Source organism: Macaca thibetana, chromosome 7 (genome assembly GCF_024542745.1).
Source record: "Macaca thibetana thibetana isolate TM-01 chromosome 7, ASM2454274v1, whole genome shotgun sequence".
NCBI lineage: Eukaryota > Metazoa > Chordata > Mammalia > Primates > Cercopithecidae > Macaca > Macaca thibetana.
In genome coordinates this window covers 136542757-136558774 of record NC_065584.1, presented here as the reverse complement: position 1 = coordinate 136558774, position 16018 = coordinate 136542757, and the positions used below count along the sequence as shown (strand labels likewise).

The 16018-nt window shown below is 43.6% G+C and overlaps 1 protein-coding gene across 4 annotated transcripts in view; it reads left to right on the top strand.

The window, feature by feature from the left end:
- Positions 1–16018, top strand: part of MYO5C (myosin VC) — a 109163-nt gene that overhangs the window by 71720 nt on the left and 21425 nt on the right. For all 4 annotated transcript variants that reach the window (XM_050797915.1, XM_050797914.1, XM_050797917.1 and 1 more), the window contains 7 exons: positions 1641–1734; positions 3076–3139; positions 4198–4366; positions 8550–8637; positions 9951–10049; positions 11358–11512; positions 14573–14662. In XM_050797915.1, the coding sequence (XP_050653872.1) occupies positions 1641–1734; positions 3076–3139; positions 4198–4366; positions 8550–8637; positions 9951–10049; positions 11358–11512; positions 14573–14662 (759 nt within the window). The remainder of the gene's footprint in view (positions 1–1640; positions 1735–3075; positions 3140–4197; positions 4367–8549; positions 8638–9950; positions 10050–11357; positions 11513–14572; positions 14663–16018) is intronic.

The following is a 16018-nucleotide window of genomic DNA, read 5'->3' as shown; positions in this document are numbered from 1 at the left end:
GCCTTCAAATCTCACCTTTTCAAGGGCTTCCTCTTCCATGACGTGCATTCCTAACCACTGCATTTGTCTCATTCTTTCTTCCAACTCATGCCTACTGGCCTGAAGAAATGCTTTAGGAATCTCCTCACTCAAAAAGCCATCTCTGTCTTAACCCCACACTCCTGTGGCCATCACCCATTTCTTTGGTGAGTTAGTCAGACTTACGAAGACCCTCTAGGCATACTCCCTTCGCACACCTCCCATTCACTGCCCACCACCCCATTCTGTCGTGTGCCCCCACCACTGGCTGACTCTGCCTGCACAGAGCTGAGCACTAAGGGTTCCTTTGCACCCTCATCTTACTGTGTCTCAGCAGCCCCTGGCGATGCTAATCTTGCCCTCTCCGCCTTGTTCTCTCGGCTTCCAGGATGCCCAGCTCTCCCAGCATTCTTGTCCTGCCTCACTGGCTGCTGCTCCCCTACTTCCTTACTACCCTCTCCTCTCCCTAAACTGGGAGTGTTAGGAAATCTCGGGGCTGTAGCAGCAGTTGAGGACCAGGGGTGGACACAGGGAACAGTAGTGGGGGACCTTTACACCTTTGTTTTTTCCTTGGATGAAATTTCAATGAGGAATTTGCAATGAGACACAATTGCACAGTCAAACAAGTACAGATGCTCCTCAGCTTACCATGGGGCTATGTCCCAATAAACCCATCATTTGTTGGAAGTATTGTATTGTAAGTTGAGAATGCATATAATACACCTAACCTACCAGGCATCGTAGCTTAGCCCAGCCTGCCTTAAACGTGCTCGAAATGCTTACATTCGCTTGCGCTTGGGCAAAATCATCTAACACAAAGCCTATTTTTATAATAAAGTGTTGAATATCTCATGTAATTTATCAAATACTATACTGTGAAAGTGAAACACAGAATGGTTGAATGGCTGCTTGAAGTACGGTTTCTACTAAATGCGTATCACTTTCACACCATCACAAACTCAAAAAATAGTAAGTTGAGCCATCGTAAATCAGTGGCTGTCTGTATTCTTCATTTAGACTTCGGAGGCCTGGATCTCAGCCACTCAGTTTTAAAATGAGCATGTTTATAAACTTGGGGAAGGAAAAAAAAAAAAACAACCCTGTTTAACCTAACTGCGGGTAGAGGCAATAGACGTGTAAGGAAATATACAGATAGGGACAAAGGATTGAGAAACTTACTGGGTGATTTCAGACCTCTACTAACAGAGCAGTGCGTGTCCTGGAATTCAAAAGTTGCAGTGGGACCCTTTGAGATGGCTTTTCCTGTTCCTAGATGAGGAGATGATGGCTCTGGGGGCTTGGACCAAAGAGGTCGGCTGCCATTTCTTCACCTAATTCCTTCCTCAACTCAACACAGGATTTCTATACATGTACGCATCCTTCTCTTGCTATCGTAGCTGTATGAGAACTGCTTCCTCTGAGCATACTGGTATTTCCTGAGACTATATAGGTTTTGAGGTTAAAAAAAAAAAAGAATGTTAATCCAGTCTAATGTCGTGGCTCTCTTACACAATTATATGTTCCGCAGGCTGAATGCCAAGACAGTTTAGTTTGCTTCTAATATTTTAAAGTTCATAGATCAAAGTATTTTATATTCTAATATTTCTAATTCTTCTCTAAAGATGATCCCAGACTTTAAACAGCAAATTTCAGAATTGGAGAAGCAGAAGCAAGATCTTGAAATCCGCCTGAATGAACAAACCGAGAAAATGAAAGGTAACTGAAACCGTCATGAACCTGCTTGTAGAAAATGGTTTCCCATACCCAGGAAGTGACACTGAAATGTCCTCGTACTCGGGAGTTTTAAACTCTGGTTCTCCAGGGGGCTGGGCAGGTAACAAATGTGAGAAGGGGGCCAGTTGAAACATATGGGAAGGTATGTAGGACATTTGAAGGAGGTGCAGGCTGAGTGCAGTGGCTCACACCTGTAATCCCAGCACTTTGGGAAGCAGAGACGGGTGGATCATTTAAAGCCAGGAGTTCGAGTTTGAGACCAGTCTGCCAGTCTGGGCAGTATGATGAAACCTCATCTCTACAAACTTTTTTTTTTTCTTTTTGAGACTGAGTTTCACTCTTGTCGCCCAGGCTAGAGTGCAATGGTGCGATCTCTGCTCACTGGAGCCTCCACCTCCCAGGTTCAAGCGATTCTCCTGCCTCAGCTTCCTGAGTATATGGGATTACAGGCACCCACCACCATACCCAGCTAATTTTTTTTTTTTTTGTATTTTTAGCAGAGATGGGGTTTCGCCGTTGGCCGGGTTGGTCTTGAGCTCCTAGCCTCAGGTGATCCACCTACCTTGGCCTCCCAAAGTGCTGGGATTATAGCCAAGAGCTACTGAACCCAGCCCAAAAAATTTTAAAACATAAGTCAGGCATGGCAGTATGTTCCTGTAGTCCCAGCTGTGTGGGAGACTGAAGTGAAAGGACCACTTGAGCCCGGGAGGTGATGGCTGAAGCGAGCCATGATTGCGCCACTGCACTCCAGCCTGGGTGACACAGTGAGATCCTGTCTCTGAAAAAAATACAGTAAAATAAAGAGGCTTCTGCCTCCAAGCTCCAGTGATTGTTGCCCAGTGGGAATGTGAGCCCAGTATTGCTAGAGATTCCTATTTTTAAAGAAAACCCAGGAATCCAGATTTTTATGTGAAATATTACAATTTTTAAATGATGGTTTAAAAATGTTTAAACATTGTTCAGACCAAATAAAAGTTAATCTCTGCCTGGATACAGTTTAAGACAAGCTTGTTCAAGCCACAGCCCATGGGCCACATGTAGCGCAGGACAGCTTTCAAGAAGGCCCAACACAAATTCGTAAACTTTCTTAAAACGAGATTTTTTTGCAATTTTTTTTTCAGCTCATCAGCTATTGTTACTGTTAGTGTATTTTATATGTGGCCCAAGACAATTCTTATTCCAATATGGGCCAGAGAAGCCAAAAGATTGGACACCCCTGGTTTAGGACTTTTAAAAATTGAAAATAATACCAAACCCAAATCAGAATGCAGTGATATGCGCCCCCCACTCCTCACAAAGTATTGACAGTTCTTCTTATTATAGGAAAACTAGAAGAATTGTCTAATCAGTTAAATCGCAGTCAAGAGGAGGAAGGAACACAAAGAAAGTAAGTGTAAATATGTGTGTACCTCAAGTTCATGCTCATGTAATGCTTTTCTGAAACTGTAGAATATACCAAGATGTGTTACTAATGCCAAAAAGCCAGATGCTAATTAATATATATGATATATTGCCATTCCAATGGGAAGGAAAAACTATATGTATGTACAGCACACTCAGCAGCAGCAGCAGCTGCAGCATCTCTGGGAGATTGTTAAGGAACAATACATTGGTTGCCTCCAGGCTTGGTGACTGATGCACAGAGGAGGGGAGGACCCGTACTTTTCACTGTATATGTACACTTTTGTACCCTTGAAATGCTATACCATGCATTTGAATAATCTGTTCAAACAACGGATAAGAGTCTGTGAGAGAGAACGGTTTCTATTAGCAGACTATTTAGGGTAAGAATTAAAAACCCATGTCGATGGAAAATCTTCATTGCTAATCCCCCCATTTCCATCCTGACCAACAAAGGGCCTCATGCCCTGGCAGAGCCTTGTGGGGAGAATGTTCTGTTTTTTTGCCAACTTGTTGAGACAGTTATTTTTCCAAAATAATAAATGGACACTTGACATCCCCAAGAGCATCTTTAGTCATGTGACTTTATCAGTAGGATGAGGACCCAAAGTAGTGGAAAAGGAGCAAGGCACCATTTTGGAACTCTTCTCATGGTCTCCCCTCCTCTCTTCTATCTGATCCCTGGCTTTGTGAGTGTCTGATCCCCAGGCTGGTCACAAAGGGGATGACTGCTGAGCTGTCACAGGGTATGGTGGGTGTGGATGTCCCATGGGAACAGTGAGTGGGGCTGGGGTTGGGTGGAGAATGGAACCTCTTATTGGGTGAAGGAGACTGGAAGAGTCCATGGACAATTTTCTGTCCCAGCCAGTCCTCGTCTCTTTTCCTTCCCCCAGAAGGACGCCCCTATTCAAATACTATTTGCTTTACACAGAAATTGGCCAAGGTGTTCTCCCATCTTTGGAAATATCACCACTTGCTATGACAGTGAGTGACTTCTCCATGACGGTCATACTGATACCAGCCATTCCTCCCTCCCTTTCTCAGGGCCATGGAAGCCCAGAATGAAATACATACCAAAGAGAAGGAGAAGCTGATTGATAAGATTCAAGAAATGCAGGAGGCCAGTGACCACTTGAAGAAACAATTTGAAACTGAAAGTGAAGTCAAGAGTAACTTCTGGCAGGAAGCATCTCGGCTCACTTTGGAAAACAGGGTGAGAAGTCTTCTAACTTGGTGATGGAGACTGTCTGTGTGCAAATGATGCTGAAAGGGGGGACGTGCCGCCTAAAGCATATAATTAACATCTATAGACCAAAGGTCCTTCTATCAGAACCGTCTGTTTTCTTATCCCAAAAGACACGTGGTCTCTGAGGTTGGCTTTGGGAAGGCGTTGGGGACTTACAGGCCTCAGAGACTTATAGGCCAGCCTGAGGAGGGTGAAGGAGGAGAGACAGTAGGTGCAGGCCGTGGTTCCCCAGCACTATCAGTGGACGGCACCATCCAGGATGGAGTCACCATGCTGTGGAACACACTGAGGCTAGCAAGGCCTACGTGTGAGCGCTTTACCCAGCAAAACTCACCCCATATGAGTGCCCATGCTTTCTTCTCAGCGGGTGGCCTTCCCACAATTTTAAGAGTCAAAATGTTCTTCTATGAAATGATCATGATGTCGATGGAAGGCTTAGCAAGTTTTTAAAAGTGTTTAAGGTCTTTTCTGAGTTTTAAACGCCCTTACCAAAATGAAATTGGGTAACCGTACGTCAAGTCCCAGCAATGATTTTGAAATTGTGATGCTGTATGGAACCCGGAAGACTGAGAAGTGCTGAAGTGACAGGTAGGCCACTTTCCTAGGAGCTGAGACCCTCTTGGGCCCCTTCAAGACCTGAGAGCTTCCAAGAGGGTGACCCAGGAGGGCTGACGAGTCCAGTGGGTCAGTGTGGACATGCCCACGTGCCCTTCTCCCCGCTGACAGGGCCCCTATTTCCAATCTCACAGGAAAAGCCTGATAGAGGAAGAACACATTTTGGGTGTCAGGGTTTAACTCTGAAGAATGGTTACATCCAAAAAGAGACATTCCAGGAGTTTAACATTTAATAGGAAGTAACAAATTCCAATCAGTGGCACCTACATGATGGCTGTCTTTTCTGAGGTGGATATGACTTTCTCGGAGACTGGAATCCTCATATTACACCAGAGAAGCAACCACCTGCTGTCCATGTGTGTGAGGCTGCCTTGCCTTGCCTTCTGTGGGCCCCTGGGATCTCAGTGGAGCCAGTGGTCAGGGAGAAGCTACATGGGTGGGTCATGCGTGTGCTGCGCATGTCATCCCACTTGATCCTTTACTCTGACTGTCCCAGTGCATTGTGATTTATGAGTTCGTTCCTGGTGCCCCAGAGCACAGCCCGGTCCTGGTGCCCTCTTCTGGAGCTCCTCTGAGTGTCTGGCTCTGCTCCCCACAGGTGCGCTGAGCTGGGGAGCCGACAGGCCTGACATGTTCATTTCCATAGCTCTTTCTGAACCCGGAGTAGCCTCACTGTTACATATAAGCAGAGGGACATACAACAAGAGTATCATCTCTATACATTAGCCGGCGGATTCTACCCACAGATGAGACCTGATCTGTATTAGTTTGCCAGGGCTGCCATGACAAATGACCACAAACCAGGTGCCTTAAAACAACAGAAATGTGTTCTCTCCATTATGGAGGTCAGAAGTCTGAAGTCAAGGTGTCAGCAGGGCACACTCCTCCGAAGTCTCTAAGCAAAACCCGTCCTTGCCTCTCCCAGCTTCTAGAGGGCTCCAGGTCTTCCTTGGTTTGGGGCAGTGTGACTCCAGCCTCTGCCTCACTGCACCTGGCCTTCTCCCTGTCTGTCTCTGTGTTCTTTTCTGTCGGTTATAAGGACATCTGCATTGGATTTACAGCCCCCACCCTAAATTGTAGTAGCCATCTCTCATATTGACTCTCAGCTTACCACAGCTGCAAGGACCCTATTTCCATATAAAGTCACCACATTCTGGAGTTTGAGTTGGACATGAATTTCAGGGTGACACTGTTCAAGCCACTATGTGATGCTTTGAGTCAAAGAAAAATTTTTTTTGCCGGGCGCAGTGGCTCAAGCCTGTAATCCCAGCACTTTAGGAGGCCGAGACGGGCGGATCACGAGGTCAGGAGATCGAGACCATTCTGGCTAACACGGTGAAACCCCGTCTCTACTAAAAAATACAAAAAAACTAGCTGGGTGAGGTGGCAGGTGCCTGTAGTCCCAGCTACAGGGGAGGGTGAGGCAGGAGAATGGCGTAAACCTGGGAGGTGGAGCTTGCAGTGAGCTGAGATCCGGCCACTGCACTCCAGCCCGGGCGACAGAGCAAGACTTCGTCTCAAAAAAAAAAAAAAAAGAAAAATTTTTTTTTCCAGACTCTTTTGTCACTGAAAAGGAAATTCTTATTAAGAGATTTAAAAAAAAAAAAAAAAAAAAAACTTTTAGTAATAATTTCACTATTTATCAAAGAAATTCAAAATTAAAACTAGGTATTATTTTTGCCTGTCAAATTAGCAGAGATCTGGGCCTGGCACAGTGGCTCATACCTGTAATCCCAGCACTTTAAGATGTCATGGCAGAAGTATGACTTGAGGCCAGGAGTTCAACCAGCCAGGGCAATGTAGTAAGACCCCATCTCTACAAGGAAAATTTTTTTTTTTAACTAGCCAAGTGTGGTAGTGCATGCCTATAGTTCTAGCTACTCAGGAGGCTGAGGCAAGAGGACTGCTTGAGCCCAGGAGGTTGAGGCTAGAGTAAGCTATGATCACACTACTGCACTCCAGCCTGGGTGACAGAGCAAAACCCTATCTCTAAAAATACTACTACTAATAATAATAATAATTAATAGAGATGCTGCTGGAGAGAACATCTTGAAATGGGCACTGTCATACATGGTTGCTGGGAATATAGATTGGTATAAACTTTCTTGAGGGCTTATTTGAAGGTATGGCTCATGAACCTTTGGAAAGTACATTCCCTTTGACTCAGTAACACAACTTGTAAGGTTCTATCCTAAGTAAATACTTGAACATGTGGACCAAGATTTTTGTTCAGAGTGATCATCATAGTGTTAATAATCAGAGAGAAAAAAAAAAGCAACCCAAAGGAATCAAATGCATATCTAACAATAGAGCAAAGGTTAAATTGTTGTATGATATAGTATGACTTGGCTGTTAAAATGATGGTTTGGGTATATTATCAATGACATGGGAAAATGTCTGCAGTATAACTAGAGAAAAATGTAGGATTTGAAATTTTGCATGTAATATGATCCCAATTTTATAAAATGTACATTCACCATATTGGGAAAAAAGGAATGAAATCAATATGTTAAGAGTGGTTTTTTTCCTGAGTTATGGGTTGATGGGTGACCCATTTTATTAGATATATTATAAGATGGGCTTGAATTGGAGGGAAGAAGCTCTACTGACACCTCCACTTCTAAAGTCCATAGAGTTCTTAACATGTCTAGCCAGGGACACAGAATGGTGGCAGGGAGAGAGGTGGCCGCACAGAGTAGAAACAGCACAATGTCCCTTGGCCCCAAGAGTCCTTAGAGGGCACACAGCTGCAGTGACCCTGCATGGTGGGTCTTTCTGGGTCAGAGAAGCCTGAGTTCTATATGTGTCAAAGGCTCAGATCTGAAAGAACTTAAACACTGTATGTCCTTTATAGGAAGTATTTCTAGGTATCCAAGGACTCTCCTGGTTCTGGAACCAAATTCAGCATGGGCAAGGCCACCTCCTTATCAGGAAGGAAAGGTAAAACCAGGCCCAAATCTCTGAACATTTCTCTGGCTCCAACTTCTGACATCTAGAAAGCCCATTTTCTCACATTCATATTTTTAAATTCTCTATGATGGGCATTCCTATGTAATAAGAGCAAGATAAATGTAGTGCATGCATACAATAGGATATTATTCAGCCATAAGAATATGTGAAATGCTGATACTTGCTACGGCATGGATGAATTTTGAAAACCTTATGCTAAGCGAAAGAAGCCAGATATACAAAAAACCTATTCTATGAATTTATTTATATGAGATGCCCAGAATAGGCAAATCCGTAGAGACAGAAAGTAGACGAGTGGTTGCTAGGTGCTGGAAGGGTATGAGGAACTAGAGAGTGACACTAAAGGTTAGTTTTCTTTTTGGAGTAACAAAATGTTCTGGAATTAAATGGTGATCGTAGCACAACTCTTGACTACCCTAAAAAACCTTTGAGTTTACACTTTAAGTGGGTGAGTTGTACAGTATGTGAACAGTATTGTAGCTCAATAAAGCTGTTACCAAAAAAGAAAAAAAAAATAGATTAAAGTGCTTCTAAGCTAAATCCTGGTTTCTTTTTATTGCTGTAGGATCTTGAAGAAGAATTAGACATGAAGGACAGAGTGATTAAAAAGCTACAAGATCAAGTCAAGACACTAAGCAAGACAGCTGGAAAAGGTAAGAAACAATACTTGTTTTCTTATTCTTTTGAGCTAAGGCTAACATGCACTCGTTTATTTTCTCTCTGGTCCAAAGCTTATGAAACCCAAAGGAATGATTCTCAAGTGGGAAGGTTTGGGACCTAGTGCTGGGCTAACGAAAAGATCCTTTGGGACAAGAAGACAGCTCCCTCGCGCTCAGGTGATACCAGATACGTTGATGTACCTGCAAGAGACATCCTATAATTAATACATGAACCTCTTCCTCTGTTAGCTCCCTTTTTTAAAAAATGAAATTGTGAGCAAGTTTTCAATTAACTGCTTGAAATTCACCTTCTCTCCCTGTTACATATGTAGGATTAGTTAGTATCCAAATGTCTATTAGAAAAGTAGAGAGCTAAGAAGCAGACATCCTGAACATGGACTGCACTGCACACGTAAAGCATCCTTGTGAGCCTCTGTGAAAGGGACGCTCAGCCCTTCATCCCTCCTTCTGTTTCCATCACTGAACTTTGCCTGTGTTCAGCTCCTGCTCACATTTCTCACTCTTTCATTCCTTATTACTTTTTCCTCTTCCTCCCAGCCTTATTGCCAAGGCTGTGTCTTGTTTGTTCCTTTTTCTATATTCATCTCTTTGAAGAGCGGCTTTATTCTTACTTACCCAACTCTCACCTCAAATTTGAAATGTCCACAAGCAAACTCAGGATCCTTTTCCTTCAGTAATAAATGACAAATGGCAGTCTGCCCCATGAGAGCAGGGCCCAGGTCTGTGCTTCCAGCCCCCGCTGCATCCCCACTGTTGGGATGAATGAACCACCATTCACCACCCTGGCTCACCTTTCAGACTTCTGACCTCCAGAGCTGTACGAGTAAACATTTGTGTTGTTTTAAGCCTCTGTGTTTGCAGTAACTTTTTACAGCAGCCATGGGAAACTAATACAGCCCTCTCAGTAAGGATCATGCACACTGGTACTTTGCACACCAAATGTTTGACGAGTCTTCTTTCACAGTAGCATCGGCATCTTGAAGACAAGGCAATATCTAGGATTTCTTTCCTGTTACCATGTGCTGGATACATATCAGGCACTCATAAGGCTCTTCAAAGGATAACTGGGCCTTTTCAGCAGCAGCTGTACTCGCTCATGTACTCACAAAGAGGAATCACTACTTGGAGAAATTCTTCAGGATACAATACAGTACAGTTTTAATGTATCTGAAAGCCACAGACATTTACGTGCAAACCAGCCAGAATGGGGTAGGAGAGTAGTCACATTATGAGACCTGTGAAAGCTGCTTTTGTGTATTCAGCTGATTGTTTGCCTCTGTCTACAGCCAATGATGTGCACTCGTCCTCAGGACCTAAGGAGTACCTTGGAATGCTGCAATACAAGAGAGAAGATGAGGCCAAGCTCATTCAGAACCTCATTCTTGGTACTGAAACCTGGAACTCTGGATTTTTGCTTTCTCTTTGAGAATCTGCACATCAGTCAGTGCCAAAGTCCTGGGCAGGGGTGGTCCTTTTTCTACTTTCTTCTTCCACTGCTTCTTACCCCAGCCCAGAGTTTCTCAACCTCAGCACTGTTGACCTGTTAACTCTGCGAATGGTGAGTAACAAAGGATGGAGCAGCATCCTTGACTTCTACTCACTAGAAGCCAGCAGCAACCCCTAGTGATGACAATAAAAGATGTCTCCAGGTATTGCCGAATGTCCTGTGGGGGCCAAAGCTGTCCTCAGTTGAGAACCATTGCCCTGACCTTTTCCAAATTGTAGGACCAGGGTAGAAAAGAAACATCACCTCATTTTTGTGACTCAGCACAGAAGCCATCATGGAAGTAATTGCGGCTCTGAGCTCCATTTGACTTCCGAGAAATTTCTCTGCAGCAATGTGATGGTGCTTCCCAGCCATGCCTCAGTTACAGGAATGTCCCATGTGCATGCTCAAGATCTGGTGGTCATAGAAACAATCTTACTGCACTGTCTTCACTGTGACCTTCCACGTGGTTTTCTGGCATCGGGAGAAAAATCTGCCTCCCTGTCAGCTGGCCCCAAGATCTCAAAACACAAAGCCAGCATGTAGCCTTCCTTCCTCTTCTGCGAGTGAAACCCCTCAGCTCATGTGAGCACCCCCACCCTTTTCTTTCCCCCCATCACTGGCGTCATACAGTGTGAACCTCTTCTTTGTGCTTCTGTCTTCATGCAGCCAGGAGGACGTCCTTGTTTGCTTATTCTTAACTTTTTTTGTAAGGTTTCTCTCTCCCCTTCATCCCCACTGTGCGTCTCCGCCGCTCTCTTCTCCCCAAGGCCAGCTAGACATCCTCTGCTGCACTGGTGTGTGCCTGCTTTCCCTATTCAAGGCAGCTTCATGTGACTGCAGACACTGTACTCCATTCTCATCAAAGAGCTTGGAGTAGGGGTGCATGGAACTGGAGTTCCTTTCTTACAATTGGGGTCTGAAATCCAGAGTTTCCACACCAGGGAAAAATAAAGATTCTGTCTCTTGTTCAACCTTTTAAGAAAGAGAAAGTCCTTTGTAAACAAAAAGAGGAACAAGTGGCACCTGTGTATTTTGTGACAAGAAAGGAGCCAGATGGAATTCCTCAAAGAGGAAATAAATCCATATACATTCAGGCACTGCATCAAGCACAGAAAAGCAAACAAGCCCCTGCCCCTAGTCACAGGTTCCTTAGGAGAAGAGCTGACCTGTCAGCTGTAATCCTCATTGGCTGTCTCTGCTTCAGACTTGAAGCCCCGTGGCGTGGTGGTGAACATGATCCCCGGGCTGCCGGCTCATATCCTGTTCATGTGTGTGCGCTACGCAGACTCTCTGAATGATGCCAACATGCTGAAGTCCCTCATGAACAGCACCATTAATGGCATCAAGCAGGTGGTTAAGGTAGGAAGTGCCTTTGACATTGGCCCTTGGTATCACATCTATGGGAATGACCAGATGCCCAGTCTTTGCCCCTCCTGAGCCTCCCGTGTGTGGTGAGACGCCTGATTCCTCCCTCCCCACTATTGAAGGGAGCCACACTGTTAGGAAAAGATAAATGGATGAGCAACTGCCATAGCCCTCAAAGCCTTACCGGCGAGACTGCAACCTAGTAGCCACTGCCCCCACCACTGCTATCCCCTTAGGGTGTGAACTTATCAGCTGTGAGGGGTATATGTTCTATCTCTGTAACAAGGGTAAATCATGAGAAATGAAAAGGAATGAAAAATTACTCCTCTCTTCCCTTGGCAATTATATAATTCTTCTTCCTAAAAGCACATTGTGTATTTTTATTCCTAGTCCACAAATGAAGATGAACTGTGTATTAGTTAGGTTAGTTACTTAGTAAAGTTAAGCTATTGTAGCTATAAGACACCTGCCACCTCCCTTTGCCCAATATACAGTTTCTTAAAGAAGATGGAGGATTGTTCTTTGCTGATAGCAGTTCCATAATGAGCCATCTAGGTTGGAAGGTGGCTCTGTTCTATATGATCATGCAGGGACCCAGGTTCCTTCCAACTTGCTGTTGTCCATTCCCTAAGTCAGTGTCCTTATTGGAATGATTGGACAAGCAGGCAGCCAGCAGTTTACCACTGGGCGAGAGGGAACCTACCATAGGACATAGACCATGTGTGTATGGTGTACGTATCAGAAGTCACCAACTGAACTCTTATGAGCAATCATCTCTTCATGGTGTGACAAGTGGATAATGATCAAAAATGACAATGACAAAGGGCGGGATTTTGTGAAGGCTAACTTAACAGTAACACAAAGTTTATTGCTAATTTCCTTTCCAACTGAAACATAATCCTAAAATCATTCTTAGCATGCTGATTATTTTTCCTGGAAACTCCATAAATGATCAATGAGTAAATAACTGTATCTAAGCGTTGAAGATTTTTGTAAACAGACCTGGATCCTTGCTTACAGGGATAGTTACTTTGTAAAAAGAGTTCTCTGGTAATGCTTAGCGCATGCTGGAATCTTGGGTGTGGGCAGGGTGGTTGACTTAGTTCTAAGCCAGACCTGATGCTACCCTGAGTGTGGAAATTCCATTTGCCACAGTGGAGTTAGTACAAAAACCTTCTCTCTTTCTAGGAAATGACCAGTTTACAGTTATGTTAAAAAGTACTCGTTTCTGGGAATTACAATGTACTGATCCATATTGGAAGGGGGCAAGAAGACATAAGTAACACTAAAATAACTGTTTTTCATGCCCCTCCAAAAGAGAAGTGATGTTCGATATTAGGATATATGTGAATTTTTAATTAGGGAGATCCTAACTTATTTTTAGTAAAATATGTGTTCTAAAGAGTAATGAGGAATTAAATTCTTTTAAATACTCTAGGGAAGGTCAGGTGTGGTGGCTCACACCTGTAATCCCAGCACTTTGGGAGGCTGAGGCAGGTAGATCACTTGAGCTCACGAGTTCAAGACCAGCCTGGGCAACATGATGAAACCCTGTCTCTACGAAAAAGACAAAAATTGGCCAGGTGTGGTGGTGTGTGCCTGTAGTCCCAGCTACTCAGGAAGCTGAGGTGGGAAGAACACTTGAGCCCGGCAGGCAGAGGTTACAGTAAGCCAAGATCACACCACTGCACTCCAGCCTGGGTGATAAAGCCAGACCTTGTCTCATAAATAAATAAATAAACTCTAGGAAGAAAGAAACATAAAAACTAGATTTGTGAGATGTCATAGTATAGTAATTCTCCTCTGCTTCCAAAAAGTATCATGAATTCATTATTTATCTGGAGTTAGGAATAGAAAATTCACATTTGTTTGGTGCTGGATACTTTATAGTCACCGTCTTCACAGGAGCCACCAAAGTGTTTTTGGAAGGGGCTCCCATAAATTGATGTTTTCCTCCTGTCCATATTTGCATAAATTGGCTTTTCTTAAGACAAGCTGGTATTGTGTTCCAGCACAGGACACAGAGTATTTGCCTCCCCTTGATGCTCTGGGGTGTTTAGCCAAATATTCATAAACCAAGAGACGCATGGCATGAGGACTGTAAGACCCCTTTCTCACCAGCATCTTCAGTCTCAACTTCTCCGTGGCCCCCTCCCACTGCCTTTGCATGTGCCCAGGACCTGCCCCTCCCCACCTCCAGCACACAGCAGTTACAGCGATGTGCCCACATACCCTCTTTAGCCACTGTTCCTTTCCCTCCACTCCGGACTGCCAAAGTGCTTAAACTAGTGGTCTCCACCAGTTCTCTTTGTCACTCCTTGCAATCTGGCTTCTAACCCATCACTCTACAGATAGATCACCAGTAATTCCTCTTACTAAAACCAGCAGTGTTTCTTTACTTTTTATTCTCTTTAAATTGACCAAAGCATTAGCACCATCTCCTTGAAAGCTTCCTCCCTTGTCTTTTAAATCCCAGGATTTTCTCTGTTTTCCTCTTCCCCCTCTGATCACTGTACCTCTGCCTTCGCTGCTTGTTCCTCTTCTTCCTGCCCTGTAAGTGGAGGCCTTCTCCCCAGCAGTCCTAGTCCTGAGCTCTTGTCTCTCCACCCATTTCCCTCAAGGGCTAGACCTCCTGCCTCTCTGAGGTTTCCTCAGCTGCTCTGCCTCCCCATCCTCTCTCTCCATCCCCTGAGCTTTGTAGCACAGTCTACAACCATTGTGTGGGTACTTGACCACCTACTAAACTCTGTCCTATCTATCTTCCCAGTGAGAATGTGAACTTAGGAGAGCAAGAAGTGAAACTTACACTGCTCATGCATTCCTTCAAGGCCGCTTCAACTTCATAATGAGCGACACAACCTGTACAGAAACATGTTACAAACTGTGACCTAAATAAATATAAGCTCTTATCATTATAGTATGAATTAGATAAAGGCTTTAGTGAATAAAAGAAAAATTAATTTTGGTCAAAAGCTACAAATAACCAAACAGGTAAGATGCTCAGAGGTACAAATAATAATTAAGTCCAATTCTGTCTTTTCTTATTTTTCTAAGGAACATTTAGAAGACTTTGAAATGCTGTCCTTTTGGCTTTCCAACACTTGCCATTTTCTCAATTGCCTGAAGCAGTACAGCGGAGAAGAGGTAGGGGGCGCTCACCTGCTTGTTTTGTGCTGACAGCCAGTCTAGAACCGCCTGAGCCAGAGCTCAATAGAGCCTCTATTCTCTTCACCCAGGAGGCCAACAGCGCATTATCTGTTGGACTCTTGGGTATACACCACAGGCAAGAGACTTCTGGAAGCAGCTTAGATTTTGGGCACGGTACTAGGCCTCCTAGGTTTCCATTACTTTTATATCAATAGGTAGATAAGACGAATTTTAAGTTTCCTCCTGGTTGTAAGACGTTTAGCATTATGACTCCAAAATACAGCCCTTGGTTTAAAATGCCTGTTTCTTTACAGCTGTTCTCTCTACAGGACCCTGACTGTTCCTCCATAATCTATAAATATGTTTCCTTTGCCATTCCGACTCTGCTTCCAGGAGGCTGATGTCATAAAAGAGTTCTCCACCTTCAAGTACTTGCAGAGAAAAATTTCATTGAACTAAAATAACAAAGTGGCTTTCAGGGTTTTCAGTGCTCTCTAAAATGGCTGTACCATTTCACAGCCCCACCGGCAGTGTATGATGTTTCCAGTGTCTCATACCTTCACCAACACTTGGTATTGACAGACATTCTTATCCTTTACCAGTGTCAGGGTATAAAATTATATCTTGTTGACTTAAATTGCATTTATTTGGTCACTAGCGAAGTCAAGCATAATTTTATATGTTTATTGGTCATTTGGGTTTCCTTTTGAATTGCCTAGTCACATCCTTTCTTTCTTTTTCTTAGGGTTGGTGTTTTTGTTATTGATTTGTAGGAGGTCTTTATATCATATGGATAGACTGTAGCTTCACTTCTAATTTTCTTTATGAAGTCCCTTGTCACACAGTTTTTGAATTTCGATATGCTTAAATCTGTCAAACCTGTTCTTTTATGATTTGTGTCTTGTGCAGAAATTCTTCCCCGCCCTGAGATCATGAAGATACTCTCTTCTAAACTTTTGTAGTTCACCTTTAGAGTTGACAATTATGTTTTTACCTATCCAAAATTGATATGTAAGGTAATGATCTAATATCCTCTTCCATAAAGATAAACAGTTGTCCCAATGGAAAGAAGGTAAAATAAAATATAACAGTAATCTGACTAGTACTATAGAACAAAAGGAGAAGTAAAGAAAATCCAACCTCTGACTAAAAAGAATACCAAAACAGGAGGAGGCACAGACTAGTCCATTTACAGCAAACTGCTATCTGGGAGACATTAGTGGAAGAATGCCTTATTCAGCACTGTTTTATGATCCTTTCTTTGCCCCCTTCAGCCATGTATAGAATGTTCTTTTCCCTGTCTGACTGCTTTTTCAGTTACCATATTTTTATTTCTAAAATCTCTCTTGTTCC